The sequence below is a fragment of the Lentinus tigrinus genome (genome assembly GCF_003813185.1).
Source record: "Lentinus tigrinus ALCF2SS1-7 unplaced genomic scaffold L226scaffold_68, whole genome shotgun sequence".
In the NCBI taxonomy this organism is placed as follows: domain Eukaryota; kingdom Fungi; phylum Basidiomycota; class Agaricomycetes; order Polyporales; family Polyporaceae; genus Lentinus; species Lentinus tigrinus.
Genome location: NW_027137977.1, coordinates 42,120 through 56,750, shown reverse-complemented (window position 1 = coordinate 56,750; position 14,631 = coordinate 42,120). Strand labels below are relative to the sequence as shown.

General features: G+C 50.4%; 4 protein-coding genes across 4 annotated transcripts; 1 reads left to right on the top strand and 3 right to left on the bottom strand.

Moving 5' to 3' along the window:
• Nucleotides 1–751: 751 nt before the first annotated feature.
• Nucleotides 752–1,569, bottom strand: L226DRAFT_495911 (putative opsin; the record flags this gene model as incomplete). The annotated part of the gene is made up of 3 exons (XM_067677535.1): nt 752–1,070; nt 1,134–1,480; nt 1,541–1,569. Coding segments are annotated over 3 exons (574 nt in total), but the record flags the coding sequence as incomplete, so codon positions are not given.
• Nucleotides 1,570–1,689: 120 nt separating this feature from the next.
• L226DRAFT_540847 (uncharacterized protein) lies at nt 1,690–3,878 on the bottom strand. Its single transcript, XM_067681952.1, has 10 exons — nt 3,805–3,878; nt 3,357–3,754; nt 3,171–3,297; nt 3,039–3,114; nt 2,909–2,986; nt 2,763–2,851; nt 2,450–2,707; nt 2,029–2,389; nt 1,866–1,977; nt 1,690–1,808 (listed from the first exon to the last, which is right to left on the bottom strand). The coding sequence occupies exons 1-10, from the start codon at nt 3,829–3,831 to the stop codon at nt 1,760–1,762; spliced, it is 1,575 nt and encodes a 524-aa protein (XP_067528827.1). The 5' UTR covers nt 3,832–3,878; the 3' UTR covers nt 1,690–1,759.
• A 272-nt stretch (nt 3,879–4,150) lies between these two features.
• On the top strand, nt 4,151–6,725 carry L226DRAFT_473711 (glycosyltransferase family 39 protein; the record flags this gene model as incomplete). Its single annotated transcript, XM_067676536.1, has 7 exons — nt 4,151–4,422; nt 4,479–4,631; nt 4,683–5,380; nt 5,440–5,934; nt 5,982–6,139; nt 6,196–6,343; nt 6,400–6,725. 7 exons carry the CDS (start codon nt 4,151–4,153, stop codon nt 6,723–6,725), a joined length of 2,250 nt encoding a protein of 749 aa, XP_067528826.1.
• Nucleotides 6,726–8,989: 2,264 nt separating this feature from the next.
• Nucleotides 8,990–11,430, bottom strand: L226DRAFT_548610 (uncharacterized protein; the record flags this gene model as incomplete). The annotated part of the gene is made up of 10 exons (XM_067682612.1): nt 8,990–9,096; nt 9,133–9,295; nt 9,353–9,369; nt 9,425–9,551; nt 9,729–9,840; nt 9,868–10,025; nt 10,068–10,085; nt 10,110–10,391; nt 11,296–11,358; nt 11,398–11,430. 10 exons carry the CDS (start codon nt 11,428–11,430, stop codon nt 8,990–8,992), a joined length of 1,080 nt encoding a protein of 359 aa, XP_067528825.1.
• Between the last annotated feature and the right edge of the window lie 3,201 nt (nt 11,431–14,631).

Sequence of the window (14,631 nt, the reverse complement as noted above, 5' to 3'; positions counted from 1 at the left end):
ACTCCCTTCTCGGTGTGGGGCATGGAAAGCAGGGACTGCGTTGACGAGCGACGCACCGACACGATGCATGACCGACTCCGGCATGGGGCCCGTCTCCAGCTTGACCACATTATCGGTAACTTTGACGATGTGGACCTCCTGCGCTGGCGACTGCTTCCCGCCCGCGAAGGCAAGGGCGTGGACGGGGTTAATGAGGTCGTCATCGCGGGAGTGAGCACTAGACGATGCGCTGCGCGGCGACGAGACCGGTTGGGGCGACGGGAGTTGCTTGGGAGAGGACGAGACGTGAGTGCGTTGCGAGTCGTCAAAGGATGTCGGAGACGAGGTGCATGCTATTGGGACGGCTGCCGAGGCCATCGGCGGGGGAGTCAAAGAAACCCAGGCGTGTGCTGGCAGAGATTAGAGAGCTGTAATTTGAACGTGATGCTCAGAGTCGTCGGTGCCGCCGGCGTCGAGGACGAGTCGGAGAGCGATGTGGAGAGGACCAAGCGCGACGACGGACAACTCCTCCAAATCCTCAACCCTGATAACACTTATCGCAGCCGACAACTCCAGATATGGGCTTATCGTCATTCCAGAAGGCCGTTTCGGGTAGTCGCAGTCACTGTCACCCTTGATCGCAACTACGCATGTGCATGTCCCATGGGGTCCAAGCCTGCCAGCTCTCTCATCTCATGAATACCAGTATACGGGTTGGCCCGATTCTCTGCTTGCTGCGGGAGTTGGTACTCTCACCATGGAAATGGTACATGCTCAAGACACTTTGCCAGAGGGGCCCATCTGCGCTGAAGACTGGACAGAGGGTTAAACAAGATCTCACTTATTACGGTACATTTTGCAAGAAGCACATGAGGTACAGGACAGGAGAGCACTCAGTTCCGCGTCTGAACGCGCACACGAGGGTCACCGCGCTCTTGTCGTTTGCGGAGCTTCTCCTGTCGTTTGCTCACTGTCTCTTTCGGCTCTGCGCCCGCGTCGGCCTCTGCTTGTGCCCCCGAACCTCCGCGACCAAAGCCCAGCATTGGAGAGAGAATAGAGCTCCAGAGCTTGAAGACAGCGTAGAGGGGGATCTGGGCGCACACGCCACGCCGTCAGCCAATGCCGCGGCGACACGAGGATGACGGAACACTCACGACGAGGTACAACCACCACACCCACTGGCCAAAAGCCCCGCTGCCAACCTGGCATGCCCAGCTTATGTAGACAACGTCAAAGCACCACTCGATGATGCCCGGACGGGCGAGGTCCTCGCCGGCAGAGATGAGCGCGCCGGTTGTCGGGTCGCGCCGCGGAGAGCCGATGCGCTCGAGGTAGCGTGAGAGGAAGACGGAGGGCACGAGCGAGAAGGCGTACAGCCAGAACGCGAACGTCGTCGGGCGCAGCGCGTCCCGGCGGAAGAGGACACGAAGGAGGAGCGAGAGTGCAAGCGAGGCAAGCATGCCCATCCGTAGGTTCTTTATCGTTTCGGCATTGTGTTGCGCTATCGCACGTCCGCGGCATGAGCGAGCTGCAGTACAAAGGCTTAAGACGGAGAACTTGCCTGTACGTTTGGCCGAGGCGTTGGCCATGGCGGAAGATGCAGACAAGCAAGCTTCGCGAGCCAGACGCGCATACCCGCACAGGCGCTTACGGACAGGCTACGCAAGGCACAAACTTAGCCACACGACAGCACACGACCCATAGTCGAGTGCTACTGTGACAATGTACAACTCTCAAGTAAGAATTGGGGCGTGATTCTATCAATATACATTGGATACTATTATACAGCTTCTCTCCTCCGTGGCGCCGCCCTCAAGATGTCATCGACACTGCACATGAGTCCAGTCAGCATCAACCATTCTAAGACAAGAACAGCCGCAACGTACCGTAGAATCATCTCAGCAGCCTCACTGGCACTGATGACAACTTGACTCTTCAACTTGTAGCTTTCCGTGACCCCGAGCTTTACCATCGACCCGATGGAGCCCTCGTTCATATCTTTGTTCCTCGTGAGTAACACACGATGCCCGGCGAGCATGCAGGACTTACCAAGTCCTGCGTCACTCTTGCCTTCATAGTGCGCAGCCCGGAGCTTCGCGACGAGGTCAGACGAGTCGTAGCCTGCATTGTCCGCGAGGATCGTCGGGATCATCCTCAGCGCCCGCGCGAATGCCTCCGCCGCAATCGCCTTCTTGCCTTGCACCTTACGTGCCTCCTCCTCCACCGCACAGCTCATGAGCATCTCCGAGCAACCGCCACCCAGTACAATGCGCGTCTCCTTGACCGTTTGTGAGAGAACGGATAGCGCGTCGTGTAGCGACCGATCTGCCTCGTCGATCATCTGGTTCGTCGACCCTCGCAATACGACGGTACATGCCTCCCCTGCTGCGACCCCAGAGAACTTGATCAGCTGCATGCATGATATTTGAAGTTAGTGGGGGTGTCATACGTATCAACCAACAGTGCGCACCTTGTCCTCGCCGATCATGATTTCCTCGATCAGTTCGCACCGTCCAAGCTTGACGAGCTCGGGGTGATCGAATGTACTTGCGATCTCTCCGCCAGTGACGAGGGCAAGTCGCTCGACACCCTCAAAATCTGCGTGCTCGATGGTCAGAATGCCCTTCTCGGCGAGCAGCGACTCGGGGTAGTTGTAGATAAGCTGGCGGTTGACGAAGCAGTTGATGCCATGTGCGGCGATCGCGTCCACCTTGGTCTTCATCTTCTCCTGCAAGGAGTGTCAGCAAACCAGGCGTGAGTAGTAGAAGACCTTTGGATAATACCTTCTCCGCACGCTCAAGCTCCGCGAGCTTGCCCGTGCTGTCCACCTTGATGCGCGCCCCGAAGACCTTGATCTTGTCAGTATCCATGGCTTCAAAAGGGGGGGAGTCAAGGCCTCGTAGAGAATCAGGCAATGAAACTACCGCACATGTATTTGCGATGAGAATCTTTGCGTTCTCCAACCGCTTTGGGCAGTTAGTGCCAATGGTTTTGTCAAGGATGAAGCCTGAAAGACGCGTCATCAATTGCGCGAACACGACCGAGTTGGCCAGGCGTACCCTCGTCGAGGTACGAGTCGGTGAGCTTGCCGCCAACTTTCTTGATGATTTGAATATGCTCGAGGTTTGTTGAGCCCTAGGGATCCATAGGTATGTCTTCGTGTGATACATCATGACCGAACGAGTACGAACCTTGAGTCGGAGGACGGCATCTACGGCGAGATTGGCGAAGTAGTCCTTGTCCTGGGAGAGGACTTTTGAGGAAAGAGTCGTTCGTGCAATGTTAAGGAGATCTTGTCTGAAGCGTGCTGGGTCCGTACTGAAAGGATGCGGACATATAGGTTACTCGCGGGGTGGATTGAGAAGATCAGAACGTACCTGTTGTCTGTCGCAGCCTTCTCCAAAGCACGAAGAGCAGCAGCGCTCGCTATCCGGTAACCCTCAATGATGGTTTGTGGATGGATCTTCTGTGCAATAAGCTTCTCTGCCTCCCGCAACAGCTCCGCGGCCAACACGCAGACACTTGTTGTCCCATCTCCGACCTCATCGTCCTGGACCTTGGAAATGTTGACGAGGATCTTGGCGGCGGCATTGTCGAGCTGGATAGACTTGAGAATTGTTGCACCATCGTTAGTAACGTTGATTTCGCCGGTGGATCCAGATTGGAGGATCTTGTTCATGCCCTTGGGACCAAGTGTGGATTTGACGAGATCTCCGAGGGCGAGTGCGCCGACGAAGGACGCGAGGCGTGCATTCTCGGCCTTTTCCTCTGTCGCCTGCCCTGCGAGTGAGCCACAAGCAAGCATCGGCACGCTGCACGTCGTACCTCTGCACCGAAAATATTCATGGACATGGTGGAGAACGTTGAGGAGGAGGAGGGAGACGATGGCGAGAGGGACTCCTTCAATTGCAACGGGCACTGGACGATGCGGGTCGAAATGTGCGATCACGTGGCTGGTGTGTGGCACGTGGCTGATACGTCGACTGCGCGCAGCGAGCACCGCATATACTCGCTCTGCGCTGTCTCTGCGCTGTCCTTTGCTCTTTCCCCGCTCTCGCTGTTCTCGACGACGACCAACTGCTCTCGCTGGCATCTGTTCTCTCCTTTTCTTTCGTCAAAGCTCTTCCTTTTCTCATCTGCGCGGTCAGATAAGTTCTTGGCTGCATAGACCATGTCTGGCAGCGTCCGCGTGCGCAGGCAGACGTCTCCCGCTGGCCGCCATCAGCAACCTGGCACCTCCCAACGTTTCCCCCATCCCCGACACGACCATCTCGATGCTGACGAGCGCCGCGAAGCCGCCTCAAGAGGTCTCCGTCCCGGCCGCAAGTCTCACCCCACCGGCGGTCTGAACATTGCTCCTGGCGAGTGGAAGCTGCTTGCCGTCATTCTTGTCATCGCCGCACTCGTCAGACTGTTCCGCATCTCGCAACCAAACAGTGTCGTGTACGTTTTTTCCTATGTGCCTGCTACCGTTTACTATATGCGCATACATGCCGCAGATTCGACGAAGTGCACTTCGGCAAGTTCGCGTCCAAGTACATCAAGTCTTCCTACTTTGTGGACGTCCATCCGCCGCTCGCGAAGCTGCTCATTACGCTTGCTGGCTGGGTGTTTGGATACGACGGCAACTTTGACTTCAAGGACATCGCAAAGTCCGTTCCTCCGTTCCTCTCGCTCCTTATACTCTACTGACGTCATGACAGAGTATACGAGAATGTACCATATGTCGCTATGCGTATGGTCCCCGCACTCATGGGCGTAGCGACTGTCCCCCTGGCCTATCTTACGCTCCGCGCGCTCGACTGCAGAGTTACCACCGCCCTCCTGGCCTCTCTCCTGATTACCTTCGAGAATGGCATGATCACCCAGTCCCGGCACATCCTTCTCGATTCTCCCCTCATCTTCTTCACCGCTCTCACCACCTTTGCCTGGACCGCCTTCTGCAACGAGAACCACCATGAGCCGTTCACCGAGTCTTGGTGGATATGGCTAATTATGACCGGTCTCTCTCTCGGTGCTGTCGTCAGCTGCAAGTGGGTCGGTCTTTTCACCATTGCCACTGTCGGCCTCGGTACGCTCAAGCAGCTATGGGATCTTCTTGGTGACCTCCGCGTCCCTCCGAGGCTCTTTGTCAGGCATTTCATCGCCCGTGCAATTTGCCTCATCCTCATCCCTATCATCTTCTACATGTCCATGTTCGGCGTCCACTTCCTTATCCTCAGTAACTCTGGTGAGGGAGATGGCTTCATGAGCTCCGAGTTCCAGCACACTCTCCGTGGCCGTGGTATGGCCGATACGTTCGCCGACGTCGCGATCGGTTCTGAGATCACCATCCGGCACGTCAACACCCAGGGTGGTTACTTGCACTCTCACCCCCACACCTACCCGGGCGGCAGCAAGCGTAAGTTTCGTATGCTGACACCGGTATTGCTCGTTCTGACATCGCTGCGCTTCGTATAGAACAGCAGGTTACGCTCTATCCACACCGCGATTCCAACAACGACTGGCGCATTGTCAATGCGTCCGCGGATGGTGACCCATACACCAACTGGGCTGACCACGACATCTCATACATCACCGGCGGTACTCGCGTCAAGCTCAGGCACATCCAGACCGACAAATCCCTCCACTCCCATGATGTCCGTCCCCCCGTTTCAGACGTTGACTTCCAGCAGGAGGTGTCCGGCTACGGTATTCCTGGCTACGCTGGTGACAGTAACGACGATTGGATTGTCGAGATCTACAAGGGTGATAAGCGCGACAAGGAGTCGGGGAAGCGTCTCAGGACTCTGCGCACCCAGTTCCGCCTCAGGCATGCAATGACCGGTTGTTACTTATTTTCGCACAAAGTCAAGCTCCCTGAGTGGGCCTTCGAACAACAAGAAGTGACGTGCAACAAGCAAGCCGTCCTCGCGAACTCGCTCTGGTATGTCGAGACCAACTTCCACAACAAACGTAGGTTTCAATGCACCTGCGGAACGCTCTATGCTGACCTTACACAGTTCCTGCGGATGCACCGAAGGTGAACTACAAGCTTCCTGGCTTCTTCGCCAAGTTCTGGGAGCTCCAGCAAGTCATGTGGACCACCAACGCCGGACTCACCGACCGTCACACCTACGATTCGCGTCCGGACGCATGGCCTCGTCTGCGTCGTGGCATTGTATGCCTCTGTCTTCCTTCACGTATGATATCTGACTGATGTGACGACCTGTGTAGAACTTCTGGGTCAAGGACCACCGCCAGATCTACCTCCTTGGTAACCCAATGGTCTGGTACCTGAGCACTGCTGGGGTTTTCGCATACGCTGCCGTCCGCGGACTCCTCATCCTCCGTGCCAAACGCGGCTACCGTGACTTCGATAACAGTGAGTATATGTTATGGGTTGCCGTCAAGCCTGATCGCTCACAAAGCATTTCACAGCCAAGGTCGTGAAGTATGACACGCTATGTGGCTTCCTCTTCATTGGATGGGCTCTACACTATCTGCCATTCTACATCATGGCCCGTCAGTTGTTCTTGCACCACTACTTCCCCGCACTCTATTACGCCATCCTATTATCGTGCGCGTGTTTCGACCTTGTCACCTCAACTCTACGCCCTCGTGTGCGCCTGCAAATCGCGGCTGTACTCCTCGTCATCGCCATCTGGAACTTCTCGTACTTTAGTCCGCTCGCGTACGGTCTCCCATGGACGAAGGCCAAGTGTTACAAGGCGAAGTGGTTGAAGACTTGGGACTTCTCATGGTGAGTGTTCAACTTTGTATGCATTACGACCGCAACTGACTTGCCCCGGCTTACCAGCAACGATTTCCTCGACGACGTGAGCTGCTTCCAGCTATATTCATAGTTGTCTCGTACTGATCATGAACAACAGTATTCGCAGTACAAGGGTACAATCGTTCCCACCCCTCGACAATCCTCTCCTGCATTAGTCAACCAGAACCAAAACCAGCCGCAAGGTCACGGCCATGGGGCTGTTCCGATCGGCGAACCTGTCAAGCTCGAGGAGGCTGCCCAGGAGCCTGACACGACGACCATAGGATTTGGTCAAGCCGAGCCTGGACGCGACATCTTCGCCGACCACCCGCACAACGAGCTCAAGAGCAAGGAAGGCGAGTCACCGCGGAAGGTAGAGGAAGCTCCGGACTCGGAGCACGAACAAAAAGATATCAGTTCGCAAGATACTGAGGAGGTGACGGAGGCTCCGAAGGTGGCTGAGGAGCCAACGGATGCTGAGAGCTCGACGTCAGCCTCGGAAGTATCGTCGACGGCTGAGACCCCGTCGGCGGATGGTGCATCATCTACGTCCACAGAAGTTGAGCAGGTCCATGCCGCCGAGCATGCCGAAGGTCCCAAGGATGAAGAGGAGGCCGAGGCTGACCGTGCACGAGAGGAGCTGTTCCCCGACGCGCAGATCTAGATTGTTCGCTCTGCTGGCCTACTCTGCACGCATCCTCCTCCCTCGATTTCTCATCCCCACTGTCTATCGTATATATTAGTATGGTACATTGCTGTACGTGCATTTTCAAGGATCCGGACTGTCTAGTATGTATGGTACGTAATCTCCTCGACCGCATCTGCGGTGCCGGTGCGCCGCTGCATGATGATCCAAGCAAATGCTATCTCCTTTTGGATTCTGTGCCTACCAACCATGGCCCTGCGGTAGCGCGCGCTGCTTTAAATGGGCTCTTTCTATGAGCCTTAACAGAATACAATCCAGCGAGTTGGTGTTGCAACAAAGCCATGCATGCTACCACAATAGCTATATAGCTGAGGATCAGTGTTGCACTGACATTGGGCGAGTGCATTTCCAGCGACGAGGGTCACACTGTGACATTCACGTGATTCAGGTGTCAAATGACTTATCGCGCAGGATTACTTCGAGTTAAGCTACACAGAACAACTAAGGTTGGCTAAGTTGGCTTCATGCACGGGCGACCACTGCCACGTGCAGTGACTGATGGGTGACAGCCAGTGACTCTGCCGTTACTTTTTCCTAAAGAGGCCCCTGTCTAGCGCTCATGGCGACTACGAGAAGGCCTGCGCGCGTTGTCCTGCTCTTCCGTCGAAGGTGAGGAGGCATAGATCATACTAATTGGGTATATAATGTATGTAATATATTGCTGAGTACACTATACTGAGATTATGAGAGCGAAGGATGATGACGACAGGACGAGAGTCAGTATGTACTAGTAGCAGGTAAGTGGTAAGTAGCACTAGGTGCGAGGCAGCGGCGTGGTTTATGAAGAAGTAAAGGATTAGAGTGTAACTCTTCTTTACTGGGAGGCATGGCAACTACCCGGGAGGCCACCGTCCAGTAGGGAACCGGCCGGGCTCTTGCACAGTGGTCGCGATGACGAGGACAGAGTCTGAAGGCGCCGCGCTGGGTATTTCTGATTGCATTTGCATGTGATTACCAAAAGGAGACTTTGGCGCTCACTTGTCTCTTCCGCAACTCTCCAAAAACTAACTCATCTCTGCAAGGGCCACAAACCAAAAATTGGCTCGCGCCAGTCTGTTTGTCTTGACTATCTATACAACTTGGCACAAACGCTTTTTCGATACAGGGAGCTGTAGAGATCAAGTTAATTTTACAAGGCGAATATCACGGTTTGTAACACTTGGGCACGTGGCAGTGGTCGCCCGTGCATGAAGCCAACCTTAGATCAATGTAGGAGGGAACGGCACGTAGTTAAAGGTGTGGGTATGATAGTATAAGTATAAGAGCACAATGCAAGGGGGATTATGTATGTAGCCATAGAAATTAGTTTGAGCCTTGAACTGGAATAGAAAGCGGCATGCCTGCACCATCAAGGTCAGCAAGAAGGGATTCTGGCAAGATGCAGTGGCTCCGGTACTTCTTTGCAGCCCACACAGCTTGTTTACCATTGAGTTCCTTGTAATATGCATACATAAATCAATGGGAACAGGTATAATACCTGGAAACTAAAAGTTAAACTGAGCACTGGTGCAGATGACTTGTAATTGAAAATTTGTGACAGAATGCTGGATTCACCTGTGTATTAAGATTATAGGAACTGAGTCAAGGGCCATTAGAACATTCTTTGACAGGTTGGCTTTGGCAGAAGATACAGGGCACTTCCTGTACTCACACTTTGCTGCTCTTCAGCATTGTTCTATCAGATTCAGTTCACAGTGGAACTTCAGTAGAAACAACACAGTGAAACTGCGTGCCTTGCAGTGTGTCTCCAGAAGAGTCTCGACATCCCAAAAATTGGGTTGATTGAATAGAAGACGGCAACAGCAGCAGGAGAGAGCAGGAGGTTTGCATTTAACCTGTGGGCACTGCATGGGCAACTTGTGTGTATCATTGTACCCTCATTCTTTGAGTATCTGAGCCATCCCCTTAAAAACCCTGGTCCGAGGATGACCTTCCTTGAAGTAGAGACATTGCAGTTGGCCATTTGATAGCTGAGCACCAGTGACCACACATGGGTATCTTCTTGAGGATCTTGCCATCAGGACTGTAGATGGGGTTCCCATTGGGGCCAAGAATGTTGGTCTCCATGCTGAACATGGGCTTGTCCAGCTGTGTTGGGTACTTTGACATATGCTGAGCTGAGAGCGCATTTGTGGCACATTTGAGATGTGAGGGTGCATTGTCAAATATGAGGATATGTCATTCAGTAGGGTAGTGCTTTTCTAGGATGTTCATTGTTGTAGTTGTGTGTGTGAGGATGTCTTCATGTATAAAGTATCCATCCTAATTTTTTCCTGGCCAGAAAAGAACATGGGCAGACACTTTGCCATCCAAAGAACAAAGCCAGCCATAGTTGGCCAAGACCAAGTCAGCTGCCATGAGTGAGACACCTTCTCCTTTGGTACATGGTACAGCCTTCTTGCTCTTGTGGACCCAGTGGATGTGTCACCTATCATGCTCATAGAAAATGGATTTGTCATGCCACCAGTAGACAACACAGTGCTTGAAAGGGTGGGGGACATGTAAAGGAACAGGGATCTCATTCCCTTCAGAATCCCACTGGTGTGCATGTAGGTCGGACACCAACATGGTGGAAAGGAATATCTTCTGTCAATAGTCAATGATGTCCCCATGCTTATGTCCATCAACAAACTGCCCTCCTGGCTCCTTCGTTCACTGGTAGTTGAGCACATGCATCCATGATTGAGCAGTCAAGAGACAGATTGCCTTTGTAAGGTCAAATTGCCAGAGATTGCCAGGTTCTGCCATGAAGTGAAGGATATCAAGGGTGCAGACATACTTTCCAACACCCATGAGGTGCATAGAGAGTGCCTCCTTGAGATTGGGCTGCTTGTCAATTAAAGAGCACATCCAGGTGTTCTTGACAGAGTGTGGGAGCACATTTTGACTTGACACTGCACCATCACCAAAAGCAACAGCAACATTAACTGAGGCAGGTGTTACAAATATATGCTTGACTTCATCATCTATGATCACAGCTGGTGGTCAATGGTACAATATTGGTTGAGGACTTATCCTGTATTTAATTTCTCTGAGACTTTTGACAAGTCTCTCATATTGGACTAGTTCTTCACCTTGTACTTTTAGATGCACAGTCTGCAGTTCACAGTCACACAACCTTGTATCTTTGCACAGTCTGCAGCAGTGTGCTTAGTCATCTTTTAGTCATCCTATAGGACAGTCCACAGGGATACTAGCGCGCAGTCGTATACTGCGCACTACACAGTTCTTCAGACATGTATATAAGGAACAACACCTCAGAGTGCTTCCAGCTTTTAGTCTCTTCAGAGTATAACCAGCTCTTAGCCAGTTATCTTGCTTTCACCATGATCTTACTAGTGTTCGCTTTCAATAAAGTGAACCGGGACTAGAGATGGCTGTGGGTATGGGTAACCCACTGTGGGTACCCCTATATTACCCACATGGCTATGGGTATGGGTTGTGCATGATCAACCCACATAAAACCCATACCCATACCCATGTGAACCCATACCCATACCCACTCTTATCCACACAAGTACACATGTAAACATCATTAAATTGAGAAGCTATAGTCATCTGTAGAGAGAATGATTCAGCAACAAGTGTGTGGTAGCACTTTGGACCACTTGATACACCTTAATCTTAACTAACAAGATACAGAAAAACCAGAAGAGTAGCTATTATGGCCCATTCTGACAAGCAGATACACTACAAGAGCTCTCTAGGCGTCTAAATTGTCTTGCACTAGTACATGAGTGGTGTGAATATGATACTACACATAGTATTCATCAACCCATGCTCAATTACCTGTACCCATTGAAACCCATACCCATTTGCCTCAGTACCCATATCCACAATACCCATACCCATATACCCATAGATATAGGTGGATATGGGTATGGGTAGTGTGGTACCCATGGGTTACCCATGGCCATCCCTAACTGGGACTAGCAAGAGTTCAGCAAGGCAGCTGAACAGAACAACCTTTCAGGCTTAGGTTTAAGGTCATGCTTGAAAGCATAACAGCAGACATCCAAAAATCTTGTGAGCCAACCTTTGACATAAGGGTGAGATCTGCATTTGTGTCATGCAATGTTACAGTAAGTTGGACCCAGTGGTGAATAAAAGGTGGCCAGGCTTTCCATTCTTCCAGGGGGGGTGCAGGAGCCAGGTGATGTCATCAAGGGCCAATTGAGCAGCTTCGAGAAGAGGTGTGGGCTAGAACTGTGGACACTTCTGGCTGTGGACATGTGGCTGCACAGTCCCAGGTGGGGAAGAAGTTGGATGTGACAGCGTGAGAGGGGGACTGGGATTGGGGGATACCATATGGCTGAAAGACCAGGAATGCAGATGAAAATCTGCTGAAGTGCCATTTGGGCATGCTGCATTGAGGACCTGGAATGCTTCTCACACTTGACATGGTGTGGGATTGCACCCAGACCTGTCATGCCATGTGGGCTTGGAGATGGAAGCAAAAGCTTTGCTGACTCTCTTCTGAACCTTGTAAGTACATTCCTGAAGGGAAAGAAAGTGGTGGTGGGTTGGAGAAGCAGGTTTTGGGCCAGCCTGTGGCTGGAAATTTCAGTGAGTATTTCAAAGCATCTGCCATTGATTACACAGCTTACAAGGTTCTCCTTATTTGGTGCTCTGTTTGCCTCAATGCATCTGCACTTCTGAGCCAGAGCACTGAGGTTGGCCATTTCAATCCAGGCCCGCCTTCCTCGAGGTGACATTAGTAGTTATGCACACAGCACAAGATTGATATGCATGTCACTACTACACTGCATTTCTGGATAATATTGTACCTTCTGAGCTACCCACTGCTTGTGGATGCATTATCTCCACAATGAAGACCTAAATGAAAATTTGGAGACTATCAAGTTCTAGCTACAGTTGTACTTTACATTTTGACAGTCACCATTTTCACAAATGGGGAGTAGTTCCAGAGCCTTTAATTTTCTTGCTTTTTCTCCCTGCCAAAGTGATGCCAGCATGACAATTTTTATCACATGATGTAGTTGGGAATGCACTCACCCAATCTTATAATGTCTGGCAAGCAAAATAATGTCAGGATAATAGGAAGGATCAAAGATAACACTCCTATATAATGAAGAAGGGAGGGATATATCATATCCTACATCTTGTCCCCAGCCCTCATTGTTGAGCCCTGCTTTGCTCTCACTGCAGTGCTAGGGAACACCACAGATAACCCCCCAGTTTTTTAGGTATACCCATACCCAACCCTGCATCTAACCTGACAGGCTGTAAATCCAAAGGCTAGAACAGGTACAAGCTTAGTGCTGGCAAGTATATCTACAGAATCCTGCAGGTTTTGTAACATACTATACTCAAGGTAATACTTAGACCAAATTTCTTTGAAAGTCAAACTGCTGAATGTATTAAGCATGCCGAGCATGCTAGGGGCACTGAAACCAGAACCTTCAACTTGTATGAGTTGGCAAATGTAAACAGCTGAAGTGAGGATCCTGACATTTGGCATATACACCTAATAACATCTCTACTACTAAAATATCAACCTGTTAATCCATAGCTGTGGTGTGCCATTCACCATGAATTGCCCAAATGTTTGCAGAAAACTGAAATCCTGGCATTATGTGAGCTGTTATATTGAAATCTGGGCCAATAAAATCTATATATAATATAGGCTGTGGTTTGTCTTTGCGCCTCTCTTTCGCTCGCTCCGTTTATCCCACAGGCTCATTGTCTTAGATGTACGTTAGACATGAGTAGTAGAGACAACTGAGATGGTAAGAACCTTTGTGGGTTCACTCAGGGAGGGGACTTTGTGTATCTAGATCAACTCGGCCATCATGGCCATCAAACAGTGTAAATACTCACAAATAGAGGACAAACTTGAGTGCATAGAATTTGACCATTGCAGATACTGTGCACCATAATGATGCATATGTATTGGTCACCTTTAGCCCTACAGTTATGGTCTCTAGATTTACAGGTGTTCATTGATTCATCATCGTACACCTTTGATGTAACACCATCTTATCTTATCATATAGCGCCAGATTTTCTAATGTGCAGCAGGCACTCATTGACCTGCTGTAGCAAGTGTACAAGTCTTCTGCAGCCAGTCAGCTGTCTGCGAGATGCCTCAAGCAACAACATTTCAATTTCTACTAAGTTTATCAATGTATCTCCCGTGTGGAGCACAGGTTGACGTCTCATAGATATATCATATGAGCATACCTATGAATTGATAAAATTGATACCTATACTTCAAGTGCCCACTGAACAGATGTTGTCAATGTAGTGGACATAAAGGGGTGTTTCAGAAGCTCTGCCTACACTATAGAGTGCTGGGGACACTGTTTCAACATGCACAGCAATTATGAGAACTTCTGATGTTGTGTTGCAGATTACGAAATCTAGAATATCACCATTTAGTTGTGCAATAGCATGTATTGCATTCCTGTATTGCTACAATACTCTATAAATAACATTATACTAACAGGTTATAAGCAAAATAATATCTACTATGGGGCAGGTAACTCAGTTATCAAAGTTGCAATTTACTCAATTATTGTAGTTAATTATGCTTTTAACAACTCTTTGTCAATGCTAGAATATTTTAAAAGTACTACTTGTATCATTTTAAGGCTGAATGTCCTTTTGTTTGAATACCTGGATTATGCTGTCATCTTGTATTGGTCATATGTGACAATATCACACAAGCTGCCAGCATGCCTACTATTGGAAATCCACACTCTTTGGGTAATAGAAAGGTGGTGTAGTTAGTGGTAACACACTTGTAGTATAGATTTAAATCATTATGTACTCACCAGCTTTAAAAGTGTTAGAACACCTAAAATAAGCACCTGTTGTCAGAACTTTCTGGGGACCATCTGGATAATATTTAATCTAAGGCCATCTTATCTGCATCTAATGTCATCTCAGATGCGATAAGATATATCACCTGGCGTCAGGATTAGCGGGCCAGCATCCGGGCGGCTAGTTCCCATATCCAGATGTGTGGGGCCTTGGGCACAGGGCATGTGAGAGGTAGCCACGTACTCCTCCTGCCTCTCCCCTTTGCTCACTCATTCTGTTCTTGTGCCAGTATCCACACTCTCTCCCGATCCACTAGTGGTCGTCTTTCATGTATTTTTCTTACTATCTTGTAATTTTGTAAGTCAGTTGTACCAATAGTTGGAACATGGACTAATTTGAGCTTTATC

Bases quoted from the DNA above. Each gene is read 5' to 3' on its own strand.
- L226DRAFT_540847 (XM_067681952.1), bottom strand. From the start codon at position 3,831: ATGTCCATGAATATTTTCGGTGCAGAG. The intron at 3,115-3,170 runs GTTCGTACTCGT...ATGGATCCCTAG, and splicing joins ATGCCGTCCTCCGACTCAAG to GGCTCAACAAACCTCGAGCA. The intron at 1,978-2,028 runs GTAAGTCCTGCA...CGAGGAACAAAG, and splicing joins CAAGAGTGACGCAGGACTTG to ATATGAACGAGGGCTCCATC.